Below are 21,214 nucleotides of genomic sequence, written 5' to 3'. Positions count from 1 at the left end.
CCATGCACCCATCCATCCATGCTCCCACACATCCATCCATGCACCCATCCATCCATGCGCACATCTATCCATACACCCATCCATCCATGTACACATCCATCCATGCACACATGCATCCATGCACACATGCATCCATGTACACATGCATCCATGCACAAATCCATCCATGCACACATCCATCATGCACACATCCATCATGCACACATCCATCCATGTACACATCCATCCATGCACACATCCATCATGCACACATGCATCCAATTTCTCACCCTTCAGGTTCTCCCCATACACACTCTGAGCACTGACATGATGTAGGATGTAGAGTTTGAGATCATTCACAAGTCTATGTGGGAGTGCAAAAGGCATCCACCTAGCCCAGTGTGTGCACATTTGTGATTATCCAGAACCCTTTAGGCCTTGACAAAATACATACATTACTACTTACTATACGTTTGTACAGTTCCAGTGCTACACTGCATGCTTATTACATGGGCTTGTGTATTGTCACAGTTCCACTCTACAGGGGATGCCACTATTGCCACTAATAAACAGGGAAAACAGGGGTGGCAGACACATGTCACACAGCTTGTATACAACAGGCCAGGAATCTGAACCAAGCCTTTTGTCAAGAAGTGAGGCCCATGTCTGCTGTACCCTCTACACAGAGACTTACATGTGTGTCAGCTTCTACAATCTGATCTCTGATGCAATGAAGAGGGCCTGAAACTACACTACATTAAATGTTGTGGCCAACTGTTTCTGGGTGTTTAGGCAGGAAGCAACTCTCAGAAACTAAAGATGGAGGACTCCAGGTTCTAAGTGAGACTACTTCATGTGCATTTGCTAAGATATGAAATGTGACCTTCCAAGGCACACCAGAAACATCCCCATCACTTCAGAACCAGAGGAAGTTGAACAGCATTTCCACATCTAGATGAATGTTCTCACTTGTCTGTGACAGTGGAAAAGAGGAAGAATAAAAGTTAAGATTCTCATGTTGGGGGCTGGAGACATGGTTCAGTGGTTAAGAGCACTGACTGCTCTTCCAGAGGTCCTGAGTTCAATTCCCAGAAACGACATGGTGGCTCACAACCATCTGTAATGGGATCCGATGCCCTCTTCTGGTGTGTCTCAAGACAGATAGATACATTGTACTCACATACATAAGCTAAATAAATAATTCTTTAAAAAAAAAGTCTCATGTGAAAGAAATAGGAGAGTCCCCGTGTATTTAAGACTGCTAGACTACAAGGAACGGGTCCTGTGTTCAGATATAAACTGTATGGCCTCAGACTCCAGTTAGACACGAGCTAAATCTATCATGTCAATAACAAGGAGACAGTGACAAATCTATCTTTGTGTATCTTTCTAAGATCAATAATGTACACCGTCATCACTGCTGGTAAGGCCAGTGCCCTTCAGTGTTTGTGTTTATAAGACAGGGTCATTCATATTGGGCACAAATATACTTTGAAAACACTAGTATAAGATACAAAAAAAATTCCATCTGTCATCAAGGTGTTGACCTTGTTCCTAAAATCTAACACTGCTCTCAGATTCTGGAATCTTGGTATCTTCAAACACAAGGTGGTTTTCCCATCTGCTGCTCTTCAGCAGACCTCAGGCTTTTCTCTGCTTCCCTCTCCATTGTCCCTCAAAGCTTTCTATCCCCAGACTGTAGGGCTGGGGACCCTGGGGCCTGTGAACACAGATGGGAAACAAATCACTGCAATGTTTCAAGGCCCAGAGCTAGTGCTGGATGGGAGGCCACAGAGAAAGGTTCTGGGCTCTACCCATATAAGTGTGTTGACAGCAGGGCTCCTTGGCAACAATAAAGACAAGTTCCTGACCCAGAGAAGCACACTACCAAAAACATCCGAGCAGAGCCACTTCCCACTGTGCTTGAGTGATCCACCAAGCTCATGGCTATTTCATTCATCACCTATTAAAGTCTTTCTATGTGCTAAGCAAGCTCTATGTATGCAAGAATGAGTAACCTAATGTCCTATGTCCTCAGCTGGAATTCTGGGGCTCAAGCAGGGGAGACAGACAGACAGACAGAACAAGCAATTACAAAATATGGTAGTAAATATAAAAATGAAGAAATCAAAGCTGGGTGTGGTGGCACATACCACTGATCCCAACATTCAAGAGGCAGAGACAGGAGGATCCCTGAGTTTGAGGCCAGCCCGATCTACACAGAGTTCTAGGACAGTCAAGGCTATGCAGAGAAACCGTTTCAGAAGGACAGGGAAGAGGGGGAGAAGAACAAAAAAAATCAGCCATGGTGGCTCACCATCCCCATATTAGAAAGGTAGAGGCAGGAGGATGGTGGACTTGAGGACAGCCTGGGCTACATGGCAAGAACCCTGTGGAGGTTAGGAGACGGAGATTAGCAGAGGAGAACCTAGGAGTGTAGTCCCAGCTTAGGGAGAGGATCTATTCCGCTGGAGAGTACTTTGGGAAGAAGTTATTCCAGCAAAGATGTGAGGATGGGATGGGAAAAGATGAAAGGTCAGGGTTCATGGGAACTATGTAAGAAAGGCATTCCTGGGGACCACAGGTAATCCAGCCTTGCAACATTCCCATGGGGTGTGGTGACAAGACAGATAGAGCCTGGCCAGGAACTAGGATCCCCAATACCCAAAGGCTCTTGTAAATCAAAGTGCTGGGCCTGCTGCTTGAACTTGGTCTCCAAGGTGTTATTCAACACCTCAAAGGTCTTAAGCACTTGTGACCACATCTGCATCTTCCATTCAGAAGCCTTCTTCAGGGAAAACTGCAGGCTGCCTGAGAGCTGCCCAGCTGGGCTGGGTGCCATCCTGCCTGACTCATTGTCCAGCGCTGAACTCTTCCTCCTGGACCTCTTGATCATGCTGACCTCATAAGGTGATGTGAGCACAAATGGACTGGCAATAGAAACTTCTTGGAAGCATCTAGAAGCACACAGAGCCCTGAGCAAAACTTACAGTTCAGTCAATCATTGGCTGAGAGGCTGGTGTTGAAACAGAAGCTGGGGCAGCCTGCTGCAATGGCTCTATAGAGCACCTGCATTTGTGTCTCTTCCTTTCCTTCCCTCCCCTCTCCTCCCTTCCCCTCCCCTCTCTCCTCTTCTTCCTTCCTCTCCCTTCCCCTTCCTTTCAGTGTTCTTTGGATCCTCTTGCTGACTTCTAGGTAGGGTATTGTGGAGCCCACCATCTTGCAGAGAAAAACAGCCTTAGTCCTCAACCTTGGCAACTCTCCAAGGATGTGGGGTGCTGAACTTATTTGTTCTAAGACAGTCTCTTGAAATCCAGGCTGGCCTAGAATTCACTATGCAGCTTGAGGATGACCTTGACATTCAGATCCGAGTGCTGGAACTATATGAGTGACTCCCATTTTATCCAGTATTGGGGATAAAAACGTATGGCTAAGTATGTCCGGCAAACACTCTACCCTCTGAGTCACAGCCCAGGCCTCCAGTACTTTTCAGAAGTCAGGGCATGTCACAGCTCCAGCTGCCTTTTGGAACTCCACCACGACCTCTCAGCCTCACCCCATTACTCCACCTAGGGTCTCCACAGCCTCACTGTCAAACCCTGTTCCTTATGACTCCCTTAATAACAGGTCCGAGGCTCTGCCTAAGTCTCCTCGGATGACTCCTTCAGTGCTCCGCCCTCCCATGATTCCTCTTTATTCTGAGTCCTTGGGTTCCAGGGCTCATAATCCAGTATTAGCTTACCTGCCCCACTCATTCCCAAGCAATGATTCAAGAATCTGCCACGCCCATCTCATACAATACCAGTCTGAAATTCCTTCCTCCTCTCCCTCCTGCACCCTACTAATCCTTCCACACTCAGCACAGACGCCAAGCAGACCCTAAGCGTTCCCCTATCACCTTACCAACAGATTCAATCTAACAGGTCTCTGTTTACCTTCGTTAAATTATGTGTTTTGTGAACATCACAACAGCAGCTAGTACTTATGGGTCTCTGGAGAACTTGGAGCCCTCACCAGTCAACAGGGTCAACAGCTAGTCTCCAGGAAGCAGGATTAGAATGCACACAGGAAGGCAGCAGGTGGTCACCGGGTATATTCAGAATTCTCATGATTTCACCCCGTTATGTTTGTCTCCTCTAGATTCTAATGAATTTAGTGAGAATGGATTCAGTTGCTGCTTTCTTCCCAGACCTGGGAAACATAAAGAACTTCTAGGGGTACGCTGAGGGAAGTAAGTTTAGATCAGCATTTGTGTTTCATATACGCACACACTCTTCTACTGGCCTGAGCTCAAAGGTCCCTACAGCAGGCCGCTGGGCACGGAAGGATATAAGAAGGTAATATTGGTGCAGACTGGCTGTAACCTGCCTCGTCAATGGTAGCTGGAAATATGATTAAGCTACAGCCCACACTTTCAGGTAGAGACACCTGAAAGCCAGAAGCTTTGTATTGGTGGCCCGCAGGGACCAAGAGCTGTGGAGCACACAAGGCTGGAAACTGGGGAGAGGTCAAAGACAGGCAGGACAGGGTGTCTTACCGAGGAAACCTGGCAGAGAAGAGCATGTTCTGCAATGGCCCATAGAAGCCTTTCTCTGTGTTTGATCCCTGCCACCAGACAGACCCAACACTGTGAAAGGTGACATGATTGCAATGGTCTGATAATCTACAGATACGAAGAGTCAGGAAAAACTGGTTTGTCCTTTCTGCGTGGGTACTACCCCACTGAGCTTCTCAAAGTCCTTGCACTGTCAGAAGCTTTCCCCTAGCGGAAAGGGCAGTGTTTTTCTAGCTTCAAGACTCATCTCACTAGCTGGGTGGTCTTCTGCAAGTTCCTTCAACCTCCTTGCCTGGAGCTGCTTCCTGTAAAATGGGGTGAACTTGCCCACTACCCCTATGTTGTTGAGGGGACGTGGGCGGGCCTGGGAAGCTTGTGCTTCCCGTGGATCTGCCTGGCCACCAAGGGCGGTCTCACAGTCCATGTTCTCTATTACCCAGGAAACCAACCAGACACTGCAGACGTCTGAGCCCAAGAGGAGGGAGGGCCATCTCCCTAGGGAACCTCCCGCCCCTGCGGCTGAAGTGGAGACTCCCACTGGGACAAGGCAGGCTGCAATTGGGGGTGGGTGGGTGAGACACCAGGGTGGATCTGAACTTCAGATCCCCGGGCGGCCGAGCCCTGCTTACCTGCGGCTCCAGCAGCCCGCGCTGCTCGGCACTGCGGGACGCGGGGCGCGCAGCGCGAAACGCGGAGAACACGGGGATGCGGTGGCCCGGGCTGTACAGAGTAGCGAAGCGCTCGGAACCCGCGAAGCGTTGACAGATCCTCACGTGTGCCTCGGTCCCCAGCCCGGCGGGCGGGGTCCCCGCGTAGAAGAAGCGGTCGCACTCGCCAAAACCCGCTTGCTGCGGGAGCAGCAGCCGGGCCTGCAGCAGCCCCGCCAGGGCCAGGAGGCCGCCCAGCGCCAGCCAGCGCGCACAGCCCATGGCGGCCTCTGCGCGGCCGGGCGCCGCGGGAGCAGGGAAGTCCGCGGTGTACCGCTCCGGCGGGGCGGCTCCGGGCCAAGGCCGCGCCCCTTCTCCGCCTCCACCCCGAAGATGGCTGCAGTGCTGGGCCGCGGCTTTCTGCGGCAGCACCCGCCCCTGGAGACCGGACACCTGCCGCGGCGCTGCTGTTTGCCAGACCTCTCCCTCCGCACTGGTCTGGCTTAGCCCAAGGGACAGTCCCCAAGGCTGCCGCTGAGAAGCCGGACCTTGCGTGCACCAGGTTCCTCCGGGATGCACAGGGGCGGGGGATGCCCGCAGAGGAGACAGCGCCTGCCCTTCCGCATCAGACCCCAGTTAAAAAACCCGGGTAAAGCCAGTCGTGTTGGTAGAGGCAGGGGGATATGTAATTCATAGCTAAACAGGGCTCTGTAAGACCCTGCTTCAAATATAAATAAATAAATAAATAAATAAATAAATAAATAAATAAATAAATAAATAAATCTTGATAAAGGAAGTTCTTAGACAACACAGCCTCGCTGTGGTTTACTTGGTATGAGGGTTAAACGTCAACCCAAAACTTAGAAGGGAACCAGACAGCCAACACCCTTTATTCCTCCCACTGCTTACATGCCCCTTCACACCCCCACCTCCAGCTAGTGTAGTGATAACCAGCAAGAGTGGGGTCTCTGGGGACCTTTAAAAAAAAAGAAAAGAAAAGAAAAACTGTTTACGGAATCACTGAAAACCCGGTGTTGATCCACTGAGTGACTCCTACAGGACTTTAGGATACAGTGTAAGGAAGTTGACCTGAAAAGATGGTATCTGAACTCACACCGGGAGGAAGGCAGCCCCAAGCTAGACTTCCCCAGAAGGGAAAAGAATGCGGGAGCAACTTGAGGCAGACTGGTGGGATAAAGAGCAGAGGAATCGGCCTGGGATGTGAGCTGAGTGTTTGTCTAGTACGTAAGAAGCCCTGGGTCCCACCCCCTCACCCCCAGTACAGTATATAACTAGCTGTGGTGGTGTGTGCCTGTCATTCCAGCAATAGGAAAGTAGAGACAGAGGGACCAGGGGCTCAAAGGCAGGATGGGCTTCTTGGATCCTGTCTCAAAATGAAGTAATTAATTAATTTAATTTAAAAATTTAAAAATGATTTAAACGTTTTCTCTGAGCCATTAATGAATTATAAGCTGAGGTTTGCAAACAATTGTATACATTAGGTTAGGGAACCAAGAAGGGTGACTCAGGCTTGTAATCCCAGCACTAGAGCACAGGGGCCAGGAAAACAGAGTTTAAGATCAGCCTGAGCTACATATCAACCCTGTCTCAAAAAACAAATGAGTGAACAACCAAAATAAGTAAGACATATCACTGAAAGCTTGGGTCTTCTATCATATTTCCGAGCGAAGACTGATGCACTGGAATAGTCCAGAAGGAATGAAAAGCAAAACCAGACCCGGTAGATGGTTTAGTGGTCACAGTGACTGCCATGTAAACTTGTCAGTGGTGGTTCAGATACAAGCAAGAGAATCTGTTTGAGTTTGATACACAAAACCTGAGTTTTTTTGTCTTTTTTTTGTTTGTTTGTTTAAGGCAAGGCAAAGTGGCACAGACTTGTAATCTCATGTTGGGAAGCAGAGACAGGTAAGTTCTTGGGGCTTGAAGATTAGCCTAGCCCACTATGTGAGTATCAGGCCTGTGAGAGCCAATGTGGGCAGCTCTAACACACAGGGCTCTAGCTGTGTACATAGTTCTGGCCCACTACCTCAGCCCCACAGTAGGCTTCAGTTTTATCTCAGCCTCCTGTGACTTGCCGCCAGATATAAACAACATCTAATATTGATAATTCTGTCAACTTGCCTTCCTTGTGCTCATGGCAAAAGACACTGTTTTTCATTTTGCTTTTTATTGCTCACATACTTACCTTCCAAGGATAAAATTATAATTTTGAATTTGCTTTTGAAAAATTAAATTTTTCCTTATCCCAAGATTCCAGAGGAGGGAAAAATACAGGATGGGAAGGCTTCAAGCTAATTTAAACATTTGCTGAGTGTTCATTCCAGGGGAAGGCTGTCTTAGCAGCATACAAGAATGTTCAGGAACGTTCCTCAGTCTGCCCCTGCTGTCTTTGCCTGGTCACCCTGAGCCTGCCTTTTTCCACAGACTCTTTGCTCACAGGGAAGGCAGCTTTGGCCCAGGTTCTCTTATGCCTCTGTATTCACATCCAGACGGCCCTTATACCTGTCCTTGAGGAAGAGATAGTGGCTGATGTCAAAGACAATGGCATTAACATACACTTCTGTGGTTTGAGTTTCTAGCCCAAGTTACTTGAAAAGATGAGCCTTCCTTGAGCCTTCCCATACCCTGACATTGGACCCTACCACCACACTGAATGAGCCAGGCCCTTATCTGTCAAACGTAGATTTTATTTCATCTTCACTCCTACTCTATTTTGTAGATAGGAGGACTCCCTGTCACTCAACTCTCCAGCTCTCCAATCACTCTTTCTGTGCCTTCAAATAAAGCCAGCCCCATGCTGGCCATAGGACCACTGAAGCCCGCCTTTCTCTCTCTCTTTCTCTCTCTCTCTCTCTCTCTCTCTTTCTCTTTCTCTCTTTCTCTCTCTCTCTCTGGTCTCCTCTCTGACCACTCCCACCTTGTCCCATGCCCTAAGAGCTGTTGAGTTTCTTCCAGTCCTACAAACATGATGCATTGCACTGGACCTTGAGCCTCTGCATCAGGAAGTTCTTCTCTTCCCGTGGCTAGCTTTCCCCTGCAGTCTGCCCCACCTGCCCTCACACCCTCAAGCCCTTCACCTTCCTAACAAGCTCACACTGAAGGTTAAAATCCCCTTCCACTTGTACCTATTAAGCACGGCATTTCCTCCTCCACCTATGTCATAATTATCTTCACCCTTAGATATTGTGGTGGTTTAAGTAGGTATGGCCCCCGTAGACTCATGTGTTTGAATGCTTGGCCCATAGGGAGTGACACTACTAGTGGGTGTGGCCTTGTTGGAGGAAGTGTGTCACTGTGGAGGCAGGCTTTGGGTCATATATGCTCAAGCTACACCCATTGTGGGACACTGTCTTCTGCTGCCTGCTGATCAAGATGTAGAACTCTCACCTCACCCAATATCATTTCTGTCTGCATGCTGCCATGCTCCTGCCATGATGATAATGAACTATACTTCTCAAACTCTAAGGCACTTCCAATTAAATGTTTTACTTTATAAGAGTTTCTGTGGTCATGGTGTCTCTTCACAGCAATGATGAAACCCTAACTAAGACAGATATGAACTATGTGCTTGTTTTAGAGGAAGAGGAGAGGGAGGAAAGAAGAAAAAAGGGGGATAAGGAAAGAGAGAAAAGACTCTTTTTCCTCCAACACTTCATTTAGGCTTTATTGCTCTAGTACATTCGTTCTCAGAATGACTCTTTTCCTACTTATGTGTATGAGTGTTTGCCTGCATGTGGTCTGCACACCACTTGTGAGCCTGGTGCCAGTGGAAACTGTCCAAGGCTGCTGAATCCCCTAGGATTGGAGTTACAGACAATCAGGAGCCTTCATGGGAGTGCACCTGGGCCTCATTCTTAGAAAGTTTCTATCTTCTTTTTTAAAAAGACATAATTCACCTTATTTTTCTTGTATAAAAACCTGTGTGTGGTAGCCACAGCTGGAGCCTGGGTCCTCTGAACAGAGACTCTGGTATGGATTTTCATAAGATGGTCAGTGAATCCCTGGTAAGGAAATTTGGTAAAGGCACTCTCTTTCCGGAGGTGGGGGTCAAGCAGCTGCAGGTCTTTCGGATGACATCAAAGGTAGGCTTGGCAAAATTGCCAAGGGTGGCAGTGCAGCCCCTGGCTGATATGTAGCAATCATTAATATCAACCATCATCAGTCGCTTCTTGGGCACAGGAGCAGAGACAATACCAGTGTCTCCAGGGGTAGGGAGGAGACGTACCAACATGGAACCACGACAGCCTGTCACCTAGCATGGAACAGTGTGGGGCTTTCCAATCTTGTTAGCTTCTCCACCCAGGGATGATGGAAAGCTTGGCCGAGACGATTGCCCCTCAGATGGCAATGGCTAACTTTCTGGAGCACTTACCACCAAGACCAACATGACCATGGTAGTTCCCAATAGCAACAAAAGCCTTCAATCTGGTCCACTGGCCAGTCGGAGTCTGCTTCTGCACCAGCAGGATCTTCAGAACCTCATCCTTTAGGGATGTGCCCAGGAAAAAGTCGATAATCTCAGACTATTGACTCCTTAATGGACCAAGAGAACAGTTAGACCTCCTTTAGGGACTTGACTTTCATGTCCTTGACCTGGTGACCCAGCTTGGTGACAGGGATATACTCTTTGTCTTTGCCTTTACCTCCATGATCCCAGGGCCTTGACCACAGCCACAACCTCAACCATGACCACAGGCCCCTAAGACCGCTGCCAAATCCTCCATAGAAGCCACTGTGGCCTCCTAATTCTGGGCCACTGCATCCTCAGGGTCCTACCTCCTGCTGTATGATGCCATCTGCCATTTGGCCGTTTTGTTGTTTTCCCAGAGAGGCCAGAAGGTTTCTTACCCACCACGAGCCTGCACTAGCTGCTGGTTATTCCGAGGAAGCGGAGCTTTATTTAGTTCCCATGGCCCCATGTAGACTCACTCCAGCACCTTTAAGGGCCAAATGGACACCTAGAAGAGAAACATAAGTCAGGAATGCTCCAGAAGCTTCTACCTGAGACCAGGAAGAGCAAGGCATAGGGACTTCACACAGCCATCAGGTTCTGAATGTATGTAAGATCAGGCGACCCCAACCTCCATATCATAGGGGTTGAGATGTGTCAAGAAACACAGACAAGCAAAACTAGGCACAAAATCTTCTGCTTGAGGAACTATTTATATGTAGCGGTGCAGAGGACTGTTTTAGTTAAATAATAGGAGTGGTTGAAACTAGTCTAGTCTAGATGTGTTAGAACCCAGCTGTAACTGGGACAGGCAGTCACTTCTAGACCCTTGAGGCTGTGTCTTCAGCTCTCCTCTCTGTAGACTCTCTAGAATTAAAGAACATCAACGCACAATGAGGAGGCTAACCTGATTTGAGCTGGGAGATGCTAGGAGACTGAGAAGCAGTTCTCTTTGGCGTTAGACTTCACTGTTTCTCTACCTGATAATGACAGGCAAATGAGGTAATGGGAGAATGGTAGTCATTGGTAGATCAGCCCATAGGTGAAAGGCAAGACTGAACAACACTGTTAGCTTAAACATAGAAGGGCATAGGGTCTTGGTCACCTGTGGGTAGAGGTGTCATTTTTTATAAAGTTAAACTTTGAATAATGTTCAAAAGTAATAGTGGGTAGTATTTGGTTGAGTACAGAGACTCAGGCTTACAAGATGAAAATGTTATTGATACCTGTTCCACAACAATGTACTCTTCACACTTGCAAATAGCTAAGATGGCAAATTCTTTATTTTTAATCACACTAAAAAAAGTTAAAATATAGTAGTATTAGTGAACTTCCGATCTCATAGGAGAGGAGCACCCAGCACCTCCTCTTGGGAATTGGCTCAAATGCTTTGTCTTATTTCGGCTCCCAAAAGCTGCACTTCCAGATATGAGGGTCCCTGCCCCCAGCTGACTAGATAATAAAGAGCCAATGCCTGGGCTGGGAGATGGGGCGGGACTTTTAAAAGATTGTGGGGGGGGGAGGAGTGGAGGGGGGAGGGGGATTGAGTGAGAGGTGAGAGAGGGGGGAGGGGACGGGGAAAGAGGGAGGGAGGTAGGGGGGAGGGAGGGAGGAGGGAGGGAGGGGTGGGGGGAGAATCGCCATGACTCGAGGGAGAAGGATCAGATTTAAGAGTTGTAGGAGAGAAAGCACACAGCTATGTAGGTGGAAAGGGAAAGCAACCCTATGGGGGCGGGGCGGGGGGGAGGAGCTTCCCAGAAGGTAACAGAGCAGCAGAGAGAAAATTAGGTGGGAAGTGAGTGCTAGCCTCGGGAAGGTTTAGAAGTACCCAGCTATTAAACTAATCAAGGCATATCAAAATTAGCTGGCATGTGTGTCTTTGATTTGCGAATCCAGAGAGCTTTGGGCAGGTGCAGTGCATGCGCAACCCGCGGGCGCCAAAGCTTGTTAACTAATTCACTGCTACACCCGTCCCTTCCCATAAGCCTACAGTCAAAGGAACCGTAAGTAAATGGCTGAGCACTTCAGGGATGTTCAGCTGAGTTTACTTTTTAAAGTAAAGGACTGGGAGATCAAACATTGCTTGCCTCACAAATAGGAAGACCTAAATTCAATCCCTGGAACCCATACAAACATGACCTGTGTGGTGTCATGCTTGTAATCCCAGGGCCATAGGTAAGACAAGAGGATCCCAAGGGTTTGCTGGTCAGGCAGGCTAGACTAATTAGGACCTGAGCGTCCTCCCACCCCCTTCAAATAAAGTTGAGACTTTTCCCTCTGAATACCACTGGAAACATGGGGAAAATCTATTGATTTTAATGCCAGGCTCAGTGCTCATCACTGAGGACCTGGTAAATAAAATGTGGATCTATAAGGCAGTTGTCTAGGGCTTTCATTTAATTTTAGAAAGTCTAAACTTAGTTTGTAAGGTGTCTGACTGGAAGATTTACACTGATTACTTAATTCCTGATCAATATAGACTGATTGATGGGGCTGGAAATACGGCTGAAAAGTTAAGGACACTAGCTGTTCTTTCAGAAGACCTGGGTTAGAATTCCAGCACCCACATGGCCAATTACAAACATCTGTACCTCTGGTCCTGGGGTCTCTGATACCCTCTTCTGGCCTCCAAGGATAATGCACTGCATACCCTCGTGCACAGACATGCAGTCAAAACACCCATGCACATAAAAATAAGCAAATAATTTTTAAAGAGGTGGGAGTGTGTACTTATGATTCCAGCACTCAGAAGTCAGGAATAAGAGCCAGGGGCCAACTTGGGCTGTGACAAAGACACTGCCTCAAGAGAATCAGAGGCAGACTCCCTTCAGACACTGCCCCCCACAAAGAGCTGTAGTCCACTTGTTTTGACCACAAATTGGGCAGCACTGTGCTAGCCCCTGGGTCATGTGGACAGGAAATAGCCACATTTTAACCCCATGAACAAGTGGCTCTCCAGGGGAGTCATAGATACAATGTATCTCCAGTCACAGATACAGGCTGACATTCTTCTCCAGGGTGATCAGTGTTAACTCCCACACTTGCCAGGCAGGTACAATTTCAATGGAGAAAAGACATTTGGGGATGTTAAGATACACTTTTAGATTGTCTCAAAGAGAGAGATGAAAAGCATTGTGAGGACCAGGCAGGAGATATTCATGCTTAGACCCCAAAGGTTCATAGCTGGCAACCTCCTCTGACATATTGAGGAAGACCTTGTCATCAGAAATGAAAAGGATGACAAAGTCAGCACAGGAGCCAAACCCAGTGAAGTATCTAGCCTTGTTCTCTGATTCTCCTGGATCCAGCAGTGATAAGTTACTGTCATTGCCACCATAGACCTATGTTCTAATACATGTGCTCACATAAACTTCTCCACTATTGGTTATTCCTGGTCCCTTCTCTCAAGAGTTCCACCTACATTTCCAATAACATCCACACTACAAACTCAATTCCCCAGTTTTACTGGAGTCTGCCCCCTCCCCTTGCCCAGTTCAGCATGAGCCCTGATCTTAGCAGTAAAAGCTGCTGTTAACATTGCCAGGCATCTGAACTCTTTGTCTTTGGGTTTTTAATTTGCACTGCATGTACCCAGCACCCAACAATGAGGGCATCTGTTACAAATCTATTATTAGCAACAAATGCCAGTCACATCATCTTATACAAAGAGAATATTGAGAGAAACATTTGGTCACTCGCAGACACATGGCAGCCTAAAACAGGGAGCTTTGTCCAGTGCTGGGACTCTAGGTGACACAGGGGCAGGGAGGTCTAGAGTCTGGGGGAGGAACTATGAAGAAGAGAGAACAATGTAACTTCCCTTATATCCTTCTGCATTGTCACTCCTGGGAAATGGATACACTCTGTACATCTCCTATAAAGTCTGGCTGCTTGTCAGGGAGAGAGGACCAAAGGACTCTTGAAGAACACTCAAGGAACTTGGGTGGAACACAGAGTCAGGTGCACATGCTTGGGGCTTGACTTATGAATGGTGTGCTTTTGTCAAGGATCTACCAAGCCAGCAGTTACAGACCAAGTTAAGTGACCACAAAGCTTTTGGCCACACATCTCAGAACACTCTGGAATGTTCTACCAGCCCAAGCAAAACAAGATCGCTTAGGTTAGTTGCTGGGCTCTGTGGGGATTTTTCCAACCCGAATAGACTATGTATAGAACATCCAGTATATCTTGGGGTCAGTGGACCAACTCTGAACTCTGAAAACATGTGGAGCTTTTAAGAAGTTTTAATTAGCTGCTGACATTGAAAACCCCAAGTATTTTCATAAACTTCCAAGTTTCTAGCTTCTTCTAAAATTCAGAAAATGGCAAATACATGACTATCATTCTCTGAAAACATCTGTCAGATGTTTCCCCTCTGGGCCCTCGGACAAGTGGGCAGGGACAGAAGCAAGGGAAGACCCCTAGCTGAGGAAACATTTGCTTCTACTGATGAACAATGAAGGTCAACACAACAGGCAGATTTGAGAGAGTGACAGAGAGAGAGGGAGAGGGGGAGAGTGACAGAGAGATGGGGAAGGAGAGGGAGAGGGAGAGGAGGAGAGGGAGAAGGAGAGGGAGAGAGGGAGACTGGCAGGGAGAGGGAGAGAGGGAGGAGGGAGGGAGGGGAGAGAGAGAGAGAGAGAGAGAGAGAGAGAGAGAGAGAGAGAGAGAGAGAGAGAGAGCGCACCAAAGCCTTCTCACATGTCTACTTGGCTGGAATGGTGTGGGTGGGGAGAGAAGAATGTGCCTCTGTCTTTGGGGGCTTTAACAAGCTGCAAACCAAACTAGAATCTCAAACACAGTTGAATAAAAAAAAAAAACTCCCATGTACCCCTGAGGCTGAACTCCTCACAGATCACAAGCAAAATGGAGGATCTTAGCCTTGACCAAGAATTTACAAGACAGTGCCACCCGTGGAGGTTTTAAACTTTTGTACTCTAGCTAATTAAAACACTCAGAGTTGGGGCAAGGAACCAGAGATCCAGGGTGGGGTCCAAATGCAATCCCAGTGGGGACCACTAGGGGACTCCACTAGCTGAAGACCTAGCACTCTCTAGTGCAGTCTCTCTCACACTTGGGCTTACCCACGTGGGAATCTAGGTAGACATACAGATTATGAAAGCCTTCATTTTCACAAAGTTTGAAAGGGAACTGGGGAGAGGGCGTAGTCCCAGAGCCTTTGTGTGCTCAAGGCACTGGGCTTGATCCTTAGCATAGCAAGAAACAGACCGAAAGCAGAGTGCAAGCTTTTACGTATCAAAAGCTTCAGCCTCCCTCTTGCCAAGTTTGTCAGTACAGAATGCTGTATCAAGTCTGCCCGAAACCTCCATGTCTTCAAATAACAAAACAGCACTAACAGGGATGGCAAGATGGCCTAGAGGGTAAACGCACTGGCCATGAAAGCCCATCTGAGTTCAGTCACTGGAATCCACAGGGGAAGAAGAGAAGGGACTCTTCATAGTTGTCTGGTGCCTACATGCCTGTACATTCACACACACACACACATCATACATACATACATACATACATACATACATACATACATACATACATATAAACAGTAAATAATGAAAGCAGTAATTATCAAAAAGAAACAACCAGTGATAAAGAGGATGGGGCATGCTGGAGCATATCTTTAATACCACCACTTGGAGACAGAAGCAACTGGAGCTCTGTGAGTTCCAGGTCCACCAAAGCTACATAGTAAGACCCCGTCTCAGTAAAAAATAAATAAATAAATAAATAGTAATAATAATAACAATAATTAATACTGAGTTAATGTCTGAAAAGGAGACTCTGTGATGGAGCTTCTATGTGTTTATCATGTATCATAAGGTAGAACTCTTAGGTCACAAAAGTCTTTGAGGGACCAAAGTCTATACTCCTGTAAGTAAGCTCAATAGACCAATAGACTCATTGATTTAAGGTGGGCCTGAGTGGAAGAACCCTTACTTGTTCTTGTATCGGTGGCCTAAATGGAGTGAGCGGACAGGCATAAGGTAGCAAAATCCACCTTGTGGAGGAGACCTGAACATAGAGGCACAAGAGGGCCTGGAGCCAAGATGTACTCCTCAAAGCCATGCAGGCCTCATCTCTGAATGGCTTACTAAACTGTGACCTCATCAATGGATTAGATCATCTGTGTGACTAGATGTGCCGCCTCTCAACACCACTGACCACCGCTGCCGAACATCATCGCCTGAGCCTGTACACGGCCTTGTGTTAGCTCCCTAACCGCCACAGGGCCCTCACTGCCGTGGATGATGCAGCACAATCATTTCAGTTTAGGGAAGAAGATGCCAAGCCTGCATTGGCCGTAAGCACAGACAAGCTGTTTAAACGCCCTGTGCGTGCTGGGAGCACAGCTCTCCATCTTTCCTGGACATACAGTCTCCACGGGCCTTGCTGTATGGACTGAGCTCCTGGGAGAGAAAAAGAATGACAGATGTTGTCTTCATTAGACTTTCATTGCTGTGAAGAGACAACAACCATGGCAACTCTTATAAAGGACATTTAATTGGGTCTGGCTTACAGTTCAGAGGTATAGTCCGTTATCACCGTGGCAGGAAGCATGGTGACCTGGAAGCAGACACGATGCAAGACAGGGAATCTGAGAGTTTTACATCCCAGCCAACAGGTAGCAGGAAGTGACTGAAACATACTTCCTCTGACAAGGCCAATTTACTCCAACAAGGCCACACCTCCTAATAGCACCACTCTCTTTGGTGTCAGAAGCCATTTGCCCACTTCTCTGAAGTAGAAAACAGAGAGAGAGAGAAAGTCTGCCTGGCAGGCAGAGTCAAGGCAGGTCAGGGTCTGTTCGCAGATTCCCCAGACTGCAGAGGCATGGAATGATAAGAGGAGGCGCCCTTGAGGTTCAAGGCAAGGAGCTGAAGATTCTGTTGATGTTGGTGGAAGGAATAGGGAGGCTTTGGGGTGAGAATAAATGTCTTGTGTATATTTTAGCAATATTGTTTCCGTTCGCTTGTGGCTTTGCTTCTCATGGTACTGTAGTATAAAAAGGATATGAGAAATATACTCGAGGCTGGTGTAGACGTGCGGCCTTCCCATAGCTGTCTCTGACATGTAGACAGACGTGCGGCCTTCCCATAGCTGTCTCTTGCATCTTTTTTTCTATCTTTCCTATAATCATCCTCACTCCTCACTCAGAGGCCTGTTGGACTTCGTCCCAGTCAGACCAGTACACTATGGGCCAATAGGGGCCATTCTCTTTCAAACTACCTCAGATACAAAATCATAGCCTAGGTTCTTGGCACATTGCAGACACTGTGCCCTGTTCCATTTCTCTCATCTTATCTTCCCCATGAGTACCCAGTGTGAACTTTAGATGACCATTTTGCTGAGTATCTCAACTGAAACAATAATAAAGTATTGTTGTCCTGATAGCATAAACCATAAACACTAACTTCTTGGCTCTGGAGGCTGGGAAGTTCGCCATTGGGGTACTAGCATGATCCATGTCTTGGTGAAAGCAATTAACAGACATTTCCCTCCTTCCTCCCTCCCCCTCCCTTCCTTCCAAATATTTGTCTTGATCTTTATTTTATTCTGAAATAATTTAAGTTTATAAAGAATAGCAACAATAATACAAAAAAACCCTTTGTGTTACTTACCGGGTTTGTTTGGTTTTGTTTATTTTTGAAACAATGTTTCACTGTGAAGTCTTAGTTGGCCTGGAACTCGTGTAGACCAGATTTGAGCTCACTGAGATCTATTTGTCTCTACTTCTAAAGCACTGGGATTAAATGTGTTGTACCACCATGCCTGGCCTGAAGACAAATTTCTTTAAGGTCTTAAACACAGCAGCTTGGGGAGACCCCAGAAGTTACAGTGACTTTTTAGGGGTGGCTGTAGTGAAACTACCTACATCCTTGTCTGTGTCTTCATCTAAGGTTACTCTAATATTCCACCTAAGCCACAGGCAGAGTGAGCAGCACATAAGGAGTAACTGATCCTATGGCAAGTACGGCACTGAAACATGATAAATGATTATTATAACTCTTCAAGCTACTTCAATCTTCTGATTAAGACCATGATGTCTTTTCTTTTTAACGTGTATGGGTACTTTGCTTGCATGTCTGTTCATTCTTCACTTCCCGAGCCCCCACCCCAGCCCCTACTCCCAGGTATTTTATTTTAAAAGATAGTTCATGTGGCACACTTAGCTGTTTCTCATGATGCTGGTCTTGTTTTCATTTGTTTTAATAGTCTCCAGTGGTTGATTCCATCAGCTATATTCATTGAGTCTTCAACATACAAACTAAAAAGTGAGAAAAATAAATAACCTTATGTTAATCATATTTGAGAAATGAGGTAAACTTTGAAAACCATAGGGCAGTGGTAGTCAGCCTTCCTAATGCTATGACCCTGTAATACAGTTCTTCATGTTGTGGTGACCCTTAGCCATTATTTTTGTTGCTTTTCATAACTGTAATTTTGCTACTGTTGAATTATAATGTAAATATATGTGTTTTCTTAGGTGACCCCTATTAAAGAGTAGGTTAAACCCCTTAAAGGGATTACAACCCACAAGATGAGAACCACTACAATATTGTAACTAGATGACTATTTGTAAGAATAGGCAAGATGATGTCATTCCAGAAGGCCAGGTGAGGGCAATTGCATTTAAGAAGTTTCTCAAGTGGAAGAAGCAAATGCAGTAGACCCTTGATGTCCACACAATTGGATCCTGAGATCTTTGTAAAGTGTTCATTCTAGAGCTTTCCTATATAGCCTGAGAACCTTCACAAGAAGAGAGAAAGGGAAGCTACTTGAGGGGCAGTGTAGAGAGGAGAGAAGGCAGTTTTACTGGGATAGTGGTACAGAGATGGGTTGCAGAAAAAGAGCAATCTATACACAAGGGAAGACAGAATGACCCAGAGAATGAGAAGGAGCCAGAAGATTAGAACAGATTGCTAAAGTTAGTATGAATCCAAGCAAAGCAATTTAGGAGAAACTAAGAGAAACCAGATTGAATTAGCATGGAGAGGAGTTTTGAGCCAGAACCAGCTGAGTTAACCAGCCAGCTAGAATTCAGAAACAGAAATGGTGAGCTTATTTTACATTAAGTCTCAGAGGCAGAAAACATTATAGGCCTGGATAAGATTGTATGGAGGCTAGAAGCTTCCAGGAGTAGAACTAGGTTAGCAGACAGAGGCAGCGAACCTCCTAGGCTACAATTATATCAGGTGAATAAAAGTCTCTTTAACATGTGTGGCTCACTTGAAGATTACATCCAAAAAGGCATCCTACAAACACAGCAGAGCCCCTCGCTCTCAAACCCAACTCTGCTTTCTTTTACACATGGCCCTTAGGACGGCTCAGAGTGTCTTCATATATCACTCTTCATGAGAGCTTCAGCCTCAAGAGAGTTAAAATTGTCCACATTGTCATTGTGTCCTTGAATCTAAGAACATCATCTAGTACCCAGCAGGTTATCAATAGACATTTGTTAGATGGATGGATGGATGGACGGATGGATGGATGGATGGATGAATATTTTAGGCATGAAATATTGATGTCTACAAGTAGAGACGCCCTCTGTGGTTTACAGAACCAGATGTTGAGCAGAGGGCCCTGAATAATTACAATGCAAAGACACTGTTAGGTCCAAAGAAAACACTATTTCCCAAAACTTCAAAAGGCAGTCCAAATATCCAAAAATGGGTTCAACCTGGACTCTAGGAGGATTTCTAGAAGTTAGATAAAAGCCAGCTTTCCTCAGGAACTTGTCAACCTGGTTCCCCTTACCAAAAGGAGCCATTTACCTTACCTCTACAGAAAGGACACTTACCCATGGTGCCAGCATCACAAGTACAGGTTACACATTCCAAAGTCTCTGCTATAGTATTCTAGCCCTTGGCATCTCCTTAGTGAGCCTAAACTCCCTCCAGCTCACGGCCTCCCTCCCCCAGCTGCTCATTCTCCATATGGTCCTGCCATTTCAGCTGTACGTTCTTGCTGCTCCCACTTCTCTCACATGTTTTCTCTATTGTCCATTCTTTATCCCCTGCTGTTCTTCTTTCTGTGACAGATAACTAGGCAATAGAAACCTTCCCCAATACCATACATGGAGCAGTCATGTCACCAGTTTATACAGGTACTGGTTTCCAGGATACTAGAGAGAAAATTTTTTAAATGCAGAAAGTCAGTCATGTCTCTCTATGGCACAGATCACTTGCTGAGGGTTAGTGAGGGTTCAGGGAATCACCTTGGAGTCTCTGCAACAATGAGGAATACTAGTAAGAGAGTCAGGTGTTTCAGTGTGAGGCTGGTGAACAGAGTGAAAGGCCCAAGACCACTATAGCAGCACCAGGGTGCTGTCAATTCAGATGTTTTCCTTACCACCAATCTCTGCAGCAAGTTCCTGGCAATTGTTTGTGGGTTTCTATTTAAAGTGGAGATAGGTAGCAAAAACACTGGGTAGGAAAAACACTTTTGAATCCATATATGGCTGCAATCCAATGTAGTATAATTATCTCTAAATATCTGGAAATAGCTGCTTACACATATACAAAACAAAGTTAGCTAGCATCCTGGTCAATCATGATAAATAATTCAGTGTACCAGGCAGGTGAAACCCACAGCTGTAAAGTTTTAGTAAATCTTAAAGAAGTCACCAGACATGAACACCAACCTTTGCAAGCATGCACGCAGGTATAATTGCTGACGTAACAAGTTTGCTTAGAAGTCATAATAACAGCAGCTGACATTTATTAAAACAAACTGTATGCCCTGACCTAAGCCTGTATGCCAAATCCAGCTCAGGTGCACTGCACCCAGGAGCTCACTGTGTCCAAAGAAGGAAGCAGAGAGCCAGAGGACAGAGCCAGATTACTCAGTAAGCCAGGTTACACAGTAAGTCCATGTAAGGTGTTAAAAGAAAGGTTAGGACTTTTGGCTCCTGCATGCTTATGAATTCCTGACCTTGCCCTGGTAACATCGCAACCAGGCCAAATATGACAAGGAATGGAATTTGCAAATAAGCTCACATGACCCTTTGTATGAATAAATATCTGATTAGATCATGTGGGAAAATAACAGTAAAAGTAATGGAGGGGAAATTGTTGGGCAGTTTTTAGTTTTCTTTTTGTTTTCACAAAGCTAAGTATATCTTTTTTTTTATGTAACCCAGTAACTGAATTCCTTGATATTTAGACAAATAAACTGAAAGCTTTACTCTACACAAAGTATTATATATGGATGTTTGTAGCATTTATATTCATAATTATCCAAATTCAGAAGCAACCAGGACATCCTTCAGTAATGTGAACAGACAAACAATGTCACATCCATACAGTGGAATAGTATTCAGTAATAAAAAGCAAGATATGGAATAAATTCAATTGGATATTGTCATATACAAGAAGCTAGCCTAGAAAATTTGCATACTGCTGAGAGGTGGAATCTCAGGACTCAGAGGCAGAGGCAGGGTGGAGGGGGCAGGAGGATGGAGGCAGGAGCAGGAGCAGAGGCAGAGGCAGAGGCAGAGGCAGAGGCAGAGGCAGAGGCAGAGGCAGAGGCAGAGGCAGAGGCATGGGG

General features: G+C 46.3%; 1 protein-coding gene across 1 annotated transcript in view; it reads right to left on the bottom strand.

The window, feature by feature from the left end:
* Positions 1–5,463, bottom strand: part of Endod1 (endonuclease domain containing 1) — a 25,464-nt gene extending 20,001 nt beyond the window's left edge. The window contains exon 1 of the mRNA XM_028763404.1: positions 5,164–5,463. Within this exon, the coding sequence (XP_028619237.1) occupies positions 5,164–5,463 (300 nt within the window). The remainder of the gene's footprint in view (positions 1–5,163) is intronic.
* Between the last annotated feature and the right edge of the window lie 15,751 nt (positions 5,464–21,214).

The sequence above is a fragment of the Grammomys surdaster genome, unplaced genomic scaffold (genome assembly GCF_004785775.1).
Source record: "Grammomys surdaster isolate TR1022 unplaced genomic scaffold, NIH_TR_1.0 138, whole genome shotgun sequence".
Classification (NCBI taxonomy): Eukaryota; Metazoa; Chordata; class Mammalia; order Rodentia; family Muridae; genus Grammomys; species Grammomys surdaster.
This window is presented reverse-complemented; position numbering and strand designations above follow the sequence as displayed.